Below are 15,349 nucleotides of genomic sequence, written 5' to 3' on the forward strand. Positions count from 1 at the left end.
TCCACTCGCTCTCTCGTGCTTTTTCTAGACCTGTTTTGGACCGGATGATGTCTTGTGAAGTGCTGTGTTACTCACCTTGCCCCTTCCCTAGCACTGACGCACACAGAAGTGGTTTAGGGAGTGGGTTTGATAGAGATCTTCTAGATAATTTTCACAAACAGCTGTCTGCAGCTGAACCATATTTCTCTGCTGTCGTCACCACAGTCATATTTTTATGTAAATACTGTATTTTTCTGGTGGGGATAAAGTTTTCTTGAGGTCTATTTTAAAGTATGTGTGTTACATTAAATATTAATATGTCCTTGGTATTAAACACAAATTAAAACCTCCTCAGTTTTTACATAAGATGATTGACATGAACCTGATTGAGTTTCAGTTGACTTTTTAAATTAAAATGATAAAGGAACAAAGAAGACAGCAGTTTAAAAAGGTGTTTCTAATTCCTGATATTTAGCTATTTGGTATATTTTTGCCCTCTAAAAATGCTTTGGCATAGTTTCATTTTCCTGCACATCCAGAGATTTTGTTTACTTTTTTAAAGTATTTAAGTTATAAAGTTAGTCTGTTATAAATAATATTTGGTATAAAGATTTTAAACGTTCCTGGCATTGTGTGTAGGTTTGATGTTTTTCTCATCTTATGTTTAAACATAAAAATGTCATTCCTTATTTTTAAATAAGAGCAATATCGTTTTCATAAGTGTTGCCCTCTCTTACCCTGATTAAGGTAGGTCAGTGGAGGAGATGAGAGAAGAAACCTTACTGAGAGAAGTCATGAGTACCATAAAGAACAAACAAATGAAAACCCTCTGGTCTTGGTGACCACCACAGCTGCCTCCAAGTGCAGAAATAATTTTGTATTTATTTTAAAGTGAATTTCAGTACTGCTATAATGTAAGTTTTTAATTTTAAAATACATGTAAAATGTGACTATTGTCTCCATAGCAGCATCTAAAATCTACACCTCCTTGATGAGGTGAGATATTCCTTCCTGAGAAGTTATTGCACCCACACAAAAGGCTGCCATTTTTTTTTTTCTCCAAAGATGCTCTAAGCTAGAAAGCTGTGACCCTCTCAAAGTAAAAGACATTGAGTGCTGGGGGAAAAAAAAAAAATATAAGAATCACTAAGTTAGACGTAAATTGGCAGGTTAGATTCAACTGTTGTTTGAGCTATCAGAGAATGGTGGTATAAGCTTGAATTCTGGCCTCATAGCAAATATGACCATTCTCATCTCCCTATCTGCAGTACTTATATCTAGGAAATATCAAGTTTTTTCATAACAAACATCAAGAGAATATTTCTCCAGGGAATGAAGTACAACAGATAATGCCCTGCCTAGCTGGTTATGTTTGTATTTCTATGTATTTGATCATTATAAGAAGTCACTGAGTAGATCCTGGTAAAGGGATGTTTGTGTGTTTTAAGAGTATTTCTGGTATGGTGTTTTATAAGCATAGAACCTTTATGTACCACTTAGGACAAATTTCTCCCTTTTCAGGAAAGTGTTTTCTGAAGTGGCAGTAAATAGCATTAAATGATGGAAGTCTATCTGTTGTCTGTAAGCTGAAATGGAATATTAAGTCTTAATTGAACGAAGAATTCCTTTCATATCTGATATCCCAAGAAAAAACCAGAAATGGTTTTGAAAGCTCTGGTACTTTGGGATGCTGTGCCCAGAGTAAGGGGTGTTTACTTGAGTGGCTTCTGCTTAGTAAGATTCATTTATCAGTTCACCAGATATATGTTGAGCACCTGCCATGAGCTAGGCACTATTTAAGATGTTTGAGAAACTAAGTTGGCAAAGTAAAACAGAGAGATCTCTGGTTTTGTGGAACTTAAGATGGTCTGAGATACTGAATTGTATGTCTAGTACAGACACCTTACCTATTAAAACTTAAGAAAGCTTTTGTGAAGCAAACATAGCCAAAAGCTATGAATAATTTAAAGGTTATATAAAAATATACATAATTTCAAACTAATGGCATTCATCCAAGAAAGGGTGAGGGGAGAGATTTTGGATGTCTCTTCCAGTTGTAAAATGTCAGTAATATAGACAAACTGTTTGACTGCTATAGCAAAGCAGATTACTTTGTCACAAACATCTTTGATTGTTGAAAATGGACAGCCATGGCATTCGTGGTGTTTATGTACCTTCCCTGTGGTTAAAAGACCATGTGCTAACCCTGAACCAGGGGTTTCTGGCTCTGGGAGTGAACGCCATTCCATACATGCATGGCCCAGGTGGGGGCTGCCACGACCAGCTGGTCCTGCTTAGACTCCAGTATGGCAGCACTGAGTTCAGTTCCCAAAATAGATGCCAAGACATTTGTGAAAATACCCTCTCTTTTCATTAAAAGAGGTTCAAACCCTCCTAGTGAAAGATTTCAATGTAGCAAATATTCACTGAGCACCTCCTGTGAAAGGACAGTGTTAGCTTCTAAGAGGACTAGAAACGTCTGTGCATCTTCTCACCTTCAGGGATGAACTGCTTCCAGAATTTTCATCCTGATCGTTGCAGTAACCCTACTGCAGTAGTGCCCTACTCCTGGCATAGTACCTGGGTCCATGGAGGCATGAAAAATGCCCAGGTGCAGCTCCTGTGTTCAGTGGAGTTCCCAACCCAGTGATGTAAGAGAAAACCTTTTTTTTAAAAGAATCATTTTTGGTTTTTTTGATACATGTATTTATTAAGCTGTAAAAAGCAACACTACCTGATTTCAATTAAAATAAATATTTTCCAATTTCAGAATACTTACAACTTACAGTTTTAAGATTAGATTCACTTTGGGAGGTTCTGGAAGCAAATACATTCGTAACTGTACAATCCCCAGAAAGAACCTAAATCCAGCATCAGGTCATTCAATTCCTGCCAGGCAGATAACAGCATCAAATGGTCAATAGCTGATCTAGTTCTGCAGCTGAAGGGCAGGATGGGCAGCAGTGGGGTACAGCACATTACACTCAAGAGATGAGATCATTAGAACGGAGACCAGCAAAAACAACAGTGTATACAAGCTTTAAAGAAACACCACCATATAGAGCTCTGTGGTACTGAAAAAGCACATATGATCCTAAAGCCAGAATAAAAAGATCTTTGGAGCATACTGATGGCAGCACTTAACAGCAGAGTTAAAAGCATTTAAGTGAAATGTGTTCATTATTATTACCAGCCAATAGCAAATAGCAGAGCAAGACCCAGTCTACAGTCATAAATAACATCATGGGTAAATAAGGGCACATTTAACTAAACCACAAAGATTGCACAGAATAGTCTTGATCTGAGAAAAGATGAAAACGCTTTGTTCCCAAGTAACAGAACAAAAATTCTCAAAATCATTGGCAGTCTTCAAGTCACGTAACTGAACTATCTTAATGTTTCATTTAATTCACACAGAGCAGGCTGCTGTTGGAGCAATTATTTGAAATCATTTCAATTACAGAGTGTCTACCCCATGATATCTTTGGGAATAATGCTGTTCCTCTGCAGCATTTTACAAATACTACCTGTCTACATGTCTGACAGACCCATGGGGCAGGAACGCCCACCCACCATACTCCACACAGAAGCACAAACTTGACAGTGGCATCGTGCCTGATGCAGCTCTGTTAAGGAACACTCGCCATGTTCCACCTGCCGAGGTGCTGCCTAGGCAATAAGGGGACAATGGCAGAAGTTACTGATTAGACTGGGAGCAGTAATTGAAACATTTGGAGGCCGCTGGAGTGGGATTGGAGCCACTGGGCATGATATAGCCTGGAAGCAGCAGTGTGTGCTGACAGAAAGGGGAAGAAAAAGGGATTTGTTATATTAACATAACAGCCAGCATTCACGTAGCTGAGGATTCTACTCATTTCACTAAACACAGCTTCAGAGAAGTCCATTTGTGTGTGTGTATTTAATTTCAGAAATCCTCATTAACATACCCTTTTATACCTCTGAGGTATGACAGGATAATGTATATGTGCAGTTTCTCCCCAAGACAAATGATGGATTTTGATTTTAAATAGCCTTTTCTTATTATTGAACTGTAAAGTCCACCACAAATATACAGTAGAAAAACAGGAGAAAACAGGAGCGGTCTAGTGATCCCCTAAACAGAATAGATACCTTGATGCAGACTTTTAATGACAGGTTTTAAAACAAATGTTCTTTGTAGCAGTTCCCATACCTTCATAATAACTTTGGTAGCTTAGAGCACGTCTGAATTTATCCTGAAAGCTGAAAAATATCTTCTTAAAGAGCTGTCGGAGCACATCCCTTCCTTTTACTGGCTGATGAATTGGGACTAATTTGTATTTAGCTTAGTAATTTGTCTCTGGTTCATCTCCTGTAGACAAATGGCATAGTTACAGCTCGCATGCCAGATACAGGAGGCATTTTCTGTTTTATTGTGGAAAACATGAAAACTGCATAGTATGCCAGCACCCACTTTCCCAGCTAAAGGAAAGGCAAAAAGCTAAACGTCTGGAAAAGAAACTGGTCTGAGGGGATATAGAAAAAGGAAATTCTTTCCAAAATATTTTAACTACATTCACACATATGTTTTGGTCACCAAACATACCTTAAACAGATTCCCTGATAAGGTCTAATCAGAATTGGTCTATCCTACTAACAGTTGTTAACTATTATAATTTTGAGAGTCACATCATGAAGCTAGGGTGATGGGGGACATTTTAAACTCATAACCATAAGTGCATATAGTTGTTCACTCAAACTAAATCTGTATTTGAAGTCATGAAAATTACACTGTCTTGCCTAAAGGTAGCCTTGACCCATTCGGACAAACTGTACAATAGAGTTTAATTTATAAATGCATATCAGTAGATCACCATAAACTGTAAAATTCACAAAATACACAAAAATCATGAAGACCACACAGTAAAGCTAGCATTGGTAAATGTATCTTTTACATCAAATTATACAATGCACGAGGTAAATATTGCTCACATTATGTAGGGAGATTGTTTTATTTCTATTTTTTCCCAAAGAGATCAGATTTGTCCTGTGCGCACAATGAAGAAACTCCAGTAACACTGAAATGACCAATGTTGTAAAATATACATCACTACCAGATAGGAATACACACGTTCTTCATAATCATTTTCCACAATTACATAGGTAAGTGATTTAAATCTTGGGCTTAAGACTATTATAACAGTCCATCGAGATTCTTATGGACCGTTTGATTCTCCTTTCCATTGTCGGAATCTCCTTGAGGCGTGTACTGGACTTGGTATTCCTGCAGGATTTTAAATACGTCGTGGTGCCCAAAGTGCAGCGCTTCGTCCATGGGAGTGTTATTCCACCTAAACAAGTAGCACAGCACAGACAGGGTCATTAGGGAATTTCTGTACAAAGATGATAATCTTAGATTTTAAATGCAGGTTAAAGGGCCATTCAAATTTAGCTATTTACACAGTATTACAAGTAATACTGAAAAAAATGCAGAAAGAGATTTATAATCCAAAAAGTGGTCTCAGAGACAAGTTGGGATATGGGGAGGAAGAGAAAACCATCTTCTGCAAAAGGGTCTTATTCATACTAAGTGCTTATGGAGGGGAAATTCTAGTGTTGACAGGTAAGAAGGATTCCTCTACTATTCCTGAATTTTACCTTCATGAAAAGCCTAAGGGATCACTCTTTAAATACAATGTGCAAAGAAAACTCAGTTGTGTAACATCCATCACCCTAGCCTTTGATAGAAAATTTGTGTTCCTGTCAATGTAAAATCACAGTGAATCTCCAAAGCCTGGAAATAACCATGGTCTTATTAGAGCTCAAATATACATTGGAGGAGCAAGACTGGCCTCAGAGGAACTGACATTTTCATCATCTCTGGTAAGGATGGGACTTTAGGGACTCAACTGGACCCACTCCACAACAGAAGAGCTACTCATTCCACCGGAAGTGTGCTTCTGGGCTGTGCTCTTGAGAGCCGTGTAGAGGACGACTACTGAAGATGAGAAAGGACGAGCTGCCAGCAGTGCTTCATCTGCTAATTAGCCTTTTGGAAGAGGAGTCAACACTGTATAACTGTAACAACCCAAGTAAATGACAGAGCATGATAATTACCTCCCCAGTTCCTCACAAACTATTAAGCTTCTCTTCCATCCTCTCCCTATTAGGTCACTTCGCCGTGGCTGGTAGGCTCTCTGATTCCATTTTTTCACATGCCACTCTCACAAGCTTCTGCTTTTCCTTCTTTCTTTGTTCTTAACCTTTTACCTTCTCAGTGGGGTCCCAATGTAGAACTAAAAGTTTTTTAAGTAATCTCTTTTAAAAATATTTTTTAACAGTTTGGTAGCCTGTTCTTAATTTTTCAAATCAGGTAAGTAACCTTTTATATGTAAGTAACATTTAACACAAACGTGTGTCTCAAAAAACTGCTGAATTAAGTTGCCTTTTACTTCTACATTAGCCTTCATTAAGTTAGGGAGTCAGTGATCTGAAACTGGGAGATGGGGTAACTTTTCAATCATCTACAGCATATAATTACCTGTCTTTCTGGGAAAACTGTTACCTCTTTTTTTTTTTTTTAAAGACTCTTGTTTTCCATGAAGTAATGCAAAATATCAACTCTATACACTAAATTTGCTCAAGCCTGTTTTACCAATTTGAGGTGATACTGATTCTATGAAATAGAAAAACAAAGATGTGTTCGTCTAGCTTACATTCTCAAAACGTTGAATAACCAGTTACCACATTAGTTACTGAACTAAGTTTTGCCTCTCAGATGGGTGCTTCTAGTTTCACATTCCTAGAGGTCGATTTAGGGCAAAAACCAAAACAAAACATTTTGATTCTTAATCATGCAAGGCATAGTAAATATGTCTAGCCTGTGTTAAACAGTGTTTTCCTTGGGATTATAAACACTGGGAGCAAGGAGAAAACACCCTCTTCAGTTCCTTGCTCTGGAAAAAGAGCTGATGTGGACATTACATTTGGGGATAAATGGGAGAACTGTCTCCCGAACATGAGGTTTTAGAATATTACCAATAAAGATCATGATTGTGGTAATCAGAGAGTTACCACACTTACCAAATTGCTAACAGTTCTCAGACACTGATGTCATAACTTTCCTGCATTTCCTGCAAGCTGAACTAATAAAACCCAAACCACTGATTTGAAAAATAGTAAAACTTTACTGAAACAGAAAGATCTAATAGCTAGAAAATAATCAACTTGCTCCAAAGTTACTTCATATAGTCCTCAAAGATCCAATCCAAACTCCTAATCACACGTATCAAACCTCTCGCACCAAATATTTTTTTCCATTCTTCTAGGCCTTTATTCTCCTTACTCACTGACTCACCCAGTTATGTAACTCCAGTTATATAACATGCCAGCATATCAGTGCAGGGTTTACTTCGAGCGTGTGTATGTACCTAAGCTGCACTCATAACCCTCTCCTGGCCATCCACCTTCTGAACAGTATTTACTGCAGGATGAATGTCAAGTTGCCATGTGGACCAGAAGGCAGAGGAGAGGAGCAGAACATATCCCAGGCTGATCTCGCCACTCTAGATAGACCACCCCTCTCTTCCTTCTGTGCCCTCAAATCTCATCTCTTTCCCAGAGCACTGGTTAAAATTCAACTTCCATGAAGCTTTCTAAAACTGACTCCAACCAAATCCAGGAATTTCAACAAACTCCAATAGAGTTCTAGAACAGTAATCTCCTTACACATTTTAATATACTCCTGCAAATGTTTATCTTGTCTGCCTGGGGTAGGCAAAAGCCCCACGAGGACAAAATTCCTATTTTATCTTAACAAACACCAAGACTTGTTTTCTCACACAATATACTCACTGACAGACTAACCAAGATAACTCTAAGAGAACTCCCTTAGGTAAACAAGAGGATCTAGGAGAAAGAATGATCTACTGAATAGCAACAAGGTTTTGTTTGTTCCCTTTATAAGGCTTCAAAGCAAGTTCATCTCCAACATATACAGTGTGGGTTTAAATACACCCATCATTTAACTATTATAGCCCTGTATGATTAAAAAGCCTGGTCTGCCAACTACATGTTAGAAATTAACATGAGGGCTCACCTGTCCTTGGGGAAAGGATTTACTTTGCAGGCTTCCAGGAGAAATTTAACAACTTCAACATGACCTACAGCCAAAGTAAATCAAGCAGGTTTTAGTGTTAAGTAGAAACTAAGTTTGAAAAAAATAAATAAATAAACGAGTGGTTCATATATTACCCTCCGCAGCAGCTACGTGGAGTGCCGTTCTAGAATCGTAGTCTCGCTGTTCCATGTCCATGGCTGACAAAGCAAACCTGAAAATTTGTAAGCATAGCTGTTTATATTAATTCGCCTCTAACATTTCGTCCATCAGTTCAACTGAAGGTCCTGTGAGAAAGGTGTCATCCTTCACTAGGCTCACTAATGGAGACCCTGTTCAACTAGTACATTGATGCCTTAGGTAAATGCCACCTCACCGCTCTTCTTTAGCTTTTGCTCTTTTTGGGTAAGAGGAAACATTTACCATCTGAAGTTTATAGTCCTCTGTGACCTTTCCAGCCTGGGGATCTGCAGATCATCAAGTGTTCCTATTTGCCCACCTCACTCACCTCCAAAGATGGAGAATGATGATGGGTAGATGGGGATTGAGAATGCATTGTCCAATTCCAGTAAAACACTAATACCAATCGGCCAGATTGAACAGTTACACTTGGGAAAACAGAGGACTGGACATTTCTAGGAAGTAGACTACAGCAAGACTAAGGCACTGGAAGGGGAAACTTAATATAACTTTGTTTGGATTATTATTATTAGAGGGAAATGTAAGTGAAACTTCACTTAGCTTTAAAATGGCCCTCTCCCCAGAAGCAATTTCATAAACATCTGTAAACCATATGCTACCCTGTTAACATACCTTCGAAGTGCAGACACATCTCCAGTATATGCAGCAAACAAAAGGTTTATCACTGACTTTACCTGTGAAGAAAAGAGAGTTCAGGCATCCAGAGGAAAATCAATACGTAGAATGCACAACTGTCACCAGTAAGTGATTTCCACGTGCTTTGAACACTTCAGTGGGGTCACACAAATTTATCACAAGGATACTGCTGTAAGCAAAAAGAAGGCACATGTGTTTTCTTTTTTCATAGAGGATTATGAGGGGAAGTCCAACATTAAAGATACATGAGGGAAAGAATGGAATGCTATCATTGGCACAAAAGAATGGAAACTTGTGACCTGGAAAACATACAATTGGGACAACTGAAAACTGGAACCTTTTTCATTTAGTATGTCTCAGTGCTGGGAGCTGACTTGTATACTCTAAAATTCCTATCACATCATTGTTAAAAACTAAGTCATGCTATATAAATGTCTAATTCCTGCCAACAATCCCTGTCCTCACCAATCACTGGTTTCTTCGGAAATCTTTAGAGACAACAATTGGTATTAATCATCTCAAACTGTAAGAATAGGACTTCCCTGGAAAGGTAGTATTCAGTTCAATGCCCAAGCAGTACAAATAGGGGCAGGGCAGCATTCCCAAAGCCTGTGATTCTGCCTCAGCCCAAAAGGTGGATAAATTCCCAAAATACTAAGTTGCTGACATGGAGTGCTCCTAGACATCAAAGTGTATCTTCTTTTAATATTATCCACTTTCTTGTCATTAATTAAGGGAAAGGCTAGTTACCCTAAAAGGCCATTGGATTTTGGTCTCTTTCATAAAGAGACCAAATACTGTTTTTGAGAAACCTAAGTATTAAATGTACACTGTTTGTAAATAGTTCATAAATCCCCTTTTAAACTTTGCAACTTGAACATTCATACAGATGATCCAACTGACACTGGACTCAATGGTAGAAAACAGTTGACCTGCTGGAATGGGAAGTAACCCAGCGATTCCATACCCTGGGAGCTGTGTTTTCTAGATTTTAACCTGGACAGGTTACCTTTCCACTACAGCTTCCCTTTCCCACAACCTGTGAACTCTTAAACTAGAACGAACTATCGCAGGACTTCTCTAATTCAGCAATTTCAAAATGTTTTCAAGTAGAAACTAGTCCAAAGGTACCATGAAAAAAAGGGTTCCTTGGCTAGCTATTTTCTTAAAATACTAAATTCCTTCTTAGAGATTCATGTGCATATGAAAAGCTCTGTAAAGTTCTGCAGAACAGGAACTTAACCAGCTGAGCACACCCCACCTGTAAATTTTACTAGTAGTTACTGTTATTAAGATCATTCCAGAAAACCTTACTCTTAACTCTTTCAGTCTATTTGCTTCCCTTCCAGCTACTCTTCACTGCTCCTACCCAGCTTGCACCATGTCAACCTACTAACATCAAGTCCAGAACTGTTTTCAAATGTGTGTGTGTGGGGGGGGGGGGCGTGGTGGAGAGAGGATAGGAGTTTAAGAGAATCACCCAGAATGTTTTAAAAGTATATGTAAGCATCTCTCTTCCCATTGCAACCATCCTATTCCCACACCTCAGTCTGTATAATTTGAAAGTTTCCGGCTGCTTCTGATGTGCACGCCTACAGGTTATGAGCCGCTGCTCCAGGCGCCCTTCTTTCTTAATTGGATCAACTTGTAATTCTCAACTCCCTTGTGCTCTTGGGCACACAGAAAAACACGACGGACTATTACAAATGATTCTCCGTCATTTCCAACCAGTCTTTCATCGCTGCTTGACCATTTTTTCCCCCTTATTGGTTGGTTCCCTTTCATACTTTCTTCAGATCTTTAATACCAATGGTGACCCCATAACAGATGACCCTAACCACAACTTTATTAAGACGATAAATTGTTTTCACCTCTCCTTCCTCTGTTGTGCAAAATACTGGCTGAGTATCTACGCTCTCTTCTGTCCCTCCTTCACTGGTTCCCTTACCTTTGCCTTAATCAGACACGACCATCCTATTTTGAAAAACCAATATACAACCCCGTTGCCTCCTCTCAGTGCATATTTTCTGAAAGTGTGTTTTCAATCCCCTGCAAATCCCCTTCACACCCGCCACTCCCTCTCAGCAGTGCCCTCAAGCTTTAGCAGCCTCCCTCAGCCTGGAAGTTTTCTGATCGCTCCAACACGCCCCACCCCCACTCCTTGTCTTCCAGCAGGCTGATTACCAGGCTCTCCCCCATGCTGGCCGCTCTGCAGTCATTTCCCATTTTTCACTGCCTGGTAACACTCCAAAAGTGGTCTCCACCTTCTTGTTTTTCAATATAATTTTCCTCAAATGTTTCATATATCCCTGTGGGCAGGATGACTTCCCAGTCTGCATCTTTAATTAAATCTTTGTTCTCAAACCTGGGTTCTAGAGCTCCACTTGCTTGTTATGCTGTCATTTCAAACACAAAAACAGAAAACCTGTCTGCATCCCTGATGACTCCTTACCTGGCTTCCAAAAGTCCACATCCATCTGTCTACTTGACATTGCCTCTAGGATGTTTAATATGCATCTCAGACTTCAGCTAAAGATAGAACTTGATTTCCACCACTTTCCCTCACCTCAAGTCAGCTTCTCTTCCCGAGTCCCTCCGATGATACTACAATTCACCCAGTTGCTCAGGCCAGAAACAGTCATGATTCAGGGCTGCTGCATTGGATAGCATGGCCTGAGCCCCCCACAAGTATGCCTCGCCAAGCAAGGGTACTCAGTCCGTGCTCCTTTCCCCTAGCTGTGGGGCCCAGTGCCCAGGTGTCTATGGGAGGAAGGGAGTCCTCCTCACACAAACGTGCTGAGGGTCTGCTTACACCAAGAGGCAGAACTAGCTTTCTCTAACTTCCACAAACCAACTACATAAACTCTGTGGGTATTCCTGGATTCTACTTCACATAAGCCACACCTAGCTCAAATAATTTTGCTCCACCTCCAAACTATATCTGGACTCCCACCACCTCCATTACTATCACCCTCGGCTCTGAGTCACCACCTTCTCTCACCTGGAGGACTGCCTCCTGTTTCCACATGTTCAACTTGGCTGCCACAGGGATCTTTTGAAAGCACACATGGCACTCCCAGTGACTTTCCATCAAACCGGGAATAAAATCCAAACTCTCTAGCATGGCTTTCAGGACACTAAATGCCCTGCTCCTGGTTACACTGTGCATCTCGTTCCCTACAGCGCTGCCCCTTGCAGCTGTCTCCAGCCAGGCAGGCTTCTTGCTGGCCCTAGGGGTGCTCAGGCCTACATGTGCAGTGCTGCTGCCGGGGACACTCTTTCCCCAGATGGTGAGAAGTCTCCACTCCTCACTTCACTCAGGTCTCTACTCAAATGTTCTCTCACCCACCCTAAAACACTGCCCTCTTTTTTTCATCACTCCTTATCCCTAACCTTGCTTCTCTCTTCAGAGGACTTATTTTCTCACACACATGCACACACACAGGTTTCTTGTCTCCCTCACTAAACAAAAGGTCCATCTGGGCAGAGACCCCGTATTTTGCCTTTCTCATAGCCCAGTGCCTATTACACGTAAGTACTCATTTGACTCAAATCAACACACTGTGTGAGTTAAACTTACCCAATGCTATATGTCAATTGTATTTCAATTAAAAAAGTGTTGACCGACTAAATTAATATTCTCTCCCAAAGCAAATACACAGATCGCTACCACCATTTTGATTAAGTTGTAATCATTACTGATTCTCCTACCTCCTTGACTTTTCCTTCTTAAATATCAGCGCATTTATGTAGTCCTCCCAGCTGGTGCCTCTGCTTCTAGTCCTTTCGCCCTCCAAAACTTGCCCACATATGTCCAATCATCTTCTCAAAATATTGCTGTGATCTCTAAATGTTTCTCAGCCAAGGGAGTATTAAAAGAAGTTCCCAAATCATTCCTGATAATTTTAAGTTCATTATCCTTGCATTCAAGATTCTTCAGCGTAGCTGGCTTTGTCTCTCTCAAACTCAACAGAGTAAAACTGGTCTATCTTACTACCTTGGTTTCTATCTTATGCCTATGCCCCTTTCATTGGAACATCGAGATTTCTAATCAAATCCTTCCCTTTCTTCAAGGGCTAGCTTGAAAGCCCCTTCGCCAAGCATCCCATCTAGCATCTACTACCCATGTAGCTTGTTGCTGGTTACCCACACAGAGCTTTGACAGCATGTGCCAAGGAGTAATCATAATCAGTTAGATACCTCTGCTCCTACTAAACTACAGTATTGACATACACACTAATTTCCTGAAAGCATCTTTTCTCCACCCATTTCTCACCGCAGTGTTATTCTTAACCCCTTCTCTGTAAGACCTATGCCAATTCCTTAAATCAGAAGTCATCTCTTTCCATTATATCTGCCTCACCATGACACTACCACATATAGTGTATTTGTGTTTCTCATCTCTCCCACTACTCAAGAGTAATCCAGAATTCCAATGAGCATACCGTTGATATGCTAACTACTCATTGTTCTTATTCTTTAAAATTTATTATCCTAAGCAAAAAACCCCTGATGTATTTCAGTGAATGTTTGCATGAACCACATCCCTTTTTAAAATTCTGAATTTAGACCAAGCAAGTTTGACGATATTTTATTTATGTAATATGTACCACTTATTCACTTATTTAATATTTCCAAAATGCTAAAAGAAAATTTATTTTATTTTTAAATCTGGCTGTGCTGCATGGCTTGAGGGTTCTTAGTTTTCTGACCAGCGATTGAACCCTTGTCCTCTGCAGTGGAAATGCAGAGTCCTAACCACTGGACCGCCAGGGAATTCCTGAAAATTCCTTATTAATAAGGCCCAAGAAAGGCTGATTTTAGAGTATAATCAGTTTCTTGAGGGTATGCTACTAACACTTTATTCACAAGCATGTTTCAGCTCAGAGGGAAATATAACACAAGTGTCATTCACTCCAAGACAGAAAAACACTAGAAGGCACAGTGGGCACCAATTAAAATTGGAAGTACAAACACTTCTTTACTCTAGCAAATAATCACCTATATTTTTAAGGTTTGCATAAATGAGATATGAGTAGAATGCCAAGAAAGAAAATGGAACAGCTTAACTGTATTGAGACAGTAGATGGAGCGTTATTTCCCTTAGGGACAGTCCACTTCATGATCTGTTAAAAGCATTCCATGAATTCTACTCAAACGGACATACTCAGGAATGACTACTGTGACAAACCAAACTAGAGGAGGAGGACATCCTATGACTCATCCAACTCTAAGCCAACTGCTGTGAAGGATGCATGTGTGCTAACTACTGATCAATCCTCATTCTAATTTCCCAATGGATACCTGAGTTATGTAAATTTTAAAATACCTGTCAAGAAGGCCAGAGTTCAGAAAACAGTGAATTAACTAACAGTAACTGCCAGAGGCATGGAACCTGTTCTTTGACAAATCATTCTTCGGTACAAAGAAACAGCTTATACAGCAGAACAGTAGTCTATATAAATCAAGGGCTGTTTCATATATGCCTCCCCCTAGTAAAAAGAACTTCACTTGGGCAGGCAGCCACTAAAAATTTAGAAATTAAATGTTAAGTTCTCCTTTCATATTGCAGACTTTCCAGTACTACTACATTTTCCTTACCAAATATCTTTTCTCAGAACCTGCCAGAACCAGACAACCTTCTTAGTTTATTCGTACAAAGTTATGACAAGAGTGGAACAAAAATGTTACAGTTCACATGAGTTCATTTAACACAGGCATGCTTGGCATATCAAAATCATACATTTTCCTAAAAAAGCTAGAAGCAGTTATAGATTCTATCAATTTTACAAGCCTAAAACATAACATTCCTCTCTTCAGTCCTATCATCCTCCTATTTATTTTGAGCCTATTTAAAAGCTGAATTGTCTGGCTTTTGTGTCTTCCAAATACCCTGATTCTGTATAAGTAGCAATTAAGAGAATTATATAAGCATATTACTTTGTATTTATATAGTGAGTGACCTTGAAAAAGTAAATATTTAAAAAATTATAATTCTTTTCAAACATCTCTGATGGGCTGGTTCGTAAAATATTATAGATAAACTGGTATTTATTACTAGCACTGAGGTTAAAGGCCTTGGCTCACGGCCATATAGCACATGAATTAGTAATGTAGCTGGGATACATTCTCAACTGTGTACAAGTAGACCATGGTAATGTGAATCCCTACACACAGACTGTTATCCAAAGGACAGAAGTCAACTAAGAGACTAATCAGCAACTCAGCTTTAATCCATAAAGATTCTTTGCTAAATACTGCAAAGAAGGGAGGAAACACGAAGGGCAGGAGCAGAGATGGGAAAGGAGATGATGAGGGAGGGAGGGAAGGCTGGTAACCCTGGCGTGACACTTTATTCCAAGTGTTTTATTTCCAATTCTATCACCAACTGCAAAAACTGTGGTTTAACCTTGCCTTTTTTTTTTTTTTTTAATCACT

At 39.5% G+C, this 15,349-nt stretch overlaps 1 protein-coding gene across 2 annotated transcripts in view; it reads right to left on the reverse strand.

Moving 5' to 3' along the window:
* Window positions 1-2,661: 2,661 nt before the first annotated feature.
* The window catches only part of GLS (glutaminase), an 87,661-nt gene continuing 74,973 nt past the window's right edge, over window positions 2,662-15,349 (reverse strand). For both annotated transcript variants that reach the window (XM_043445050.1, XM_043445053.1), the window contains 4 exons: window positions 8,888-8,949; window positions 8,212-8,288; window positions 8,057-8,120; window positions 2,662-5,309 (listed from right to left, as the gene is read on the reverse strand). In XM_043445050.1, the coding sequence (XP_043300985.1) occupies window positions 5,153-5,309; window positions 8,057-8,120; window positions 8,212-8,288; window positions 8,888-8,949 (360 nt within the window). In that variant the 3' untranslated portion in view covers window positions 2,662-5,152. The remainder of the gene's footprint in view (window positions 5,310-8,056; window positions 8,121-8,211; window positions 8,289-8,887; window positions 8,950-15,349) is intronic.

The sequence above is a fragment of the Cervus canadensis genome, chromosome 24 (genome assembly GCF_019320065.1).
Source record: "Cervus canadensis isolate Bull #8, Minnesota chromosome 24, ASM1932006v1, whole genome shotgun sequence".
NCBI classification, from domain to species: Eukaryota; Metazoa; Chordata; class Mammalia; order Artiodactyla; family Cervidae; genus Cervus; species Cervus canadensis.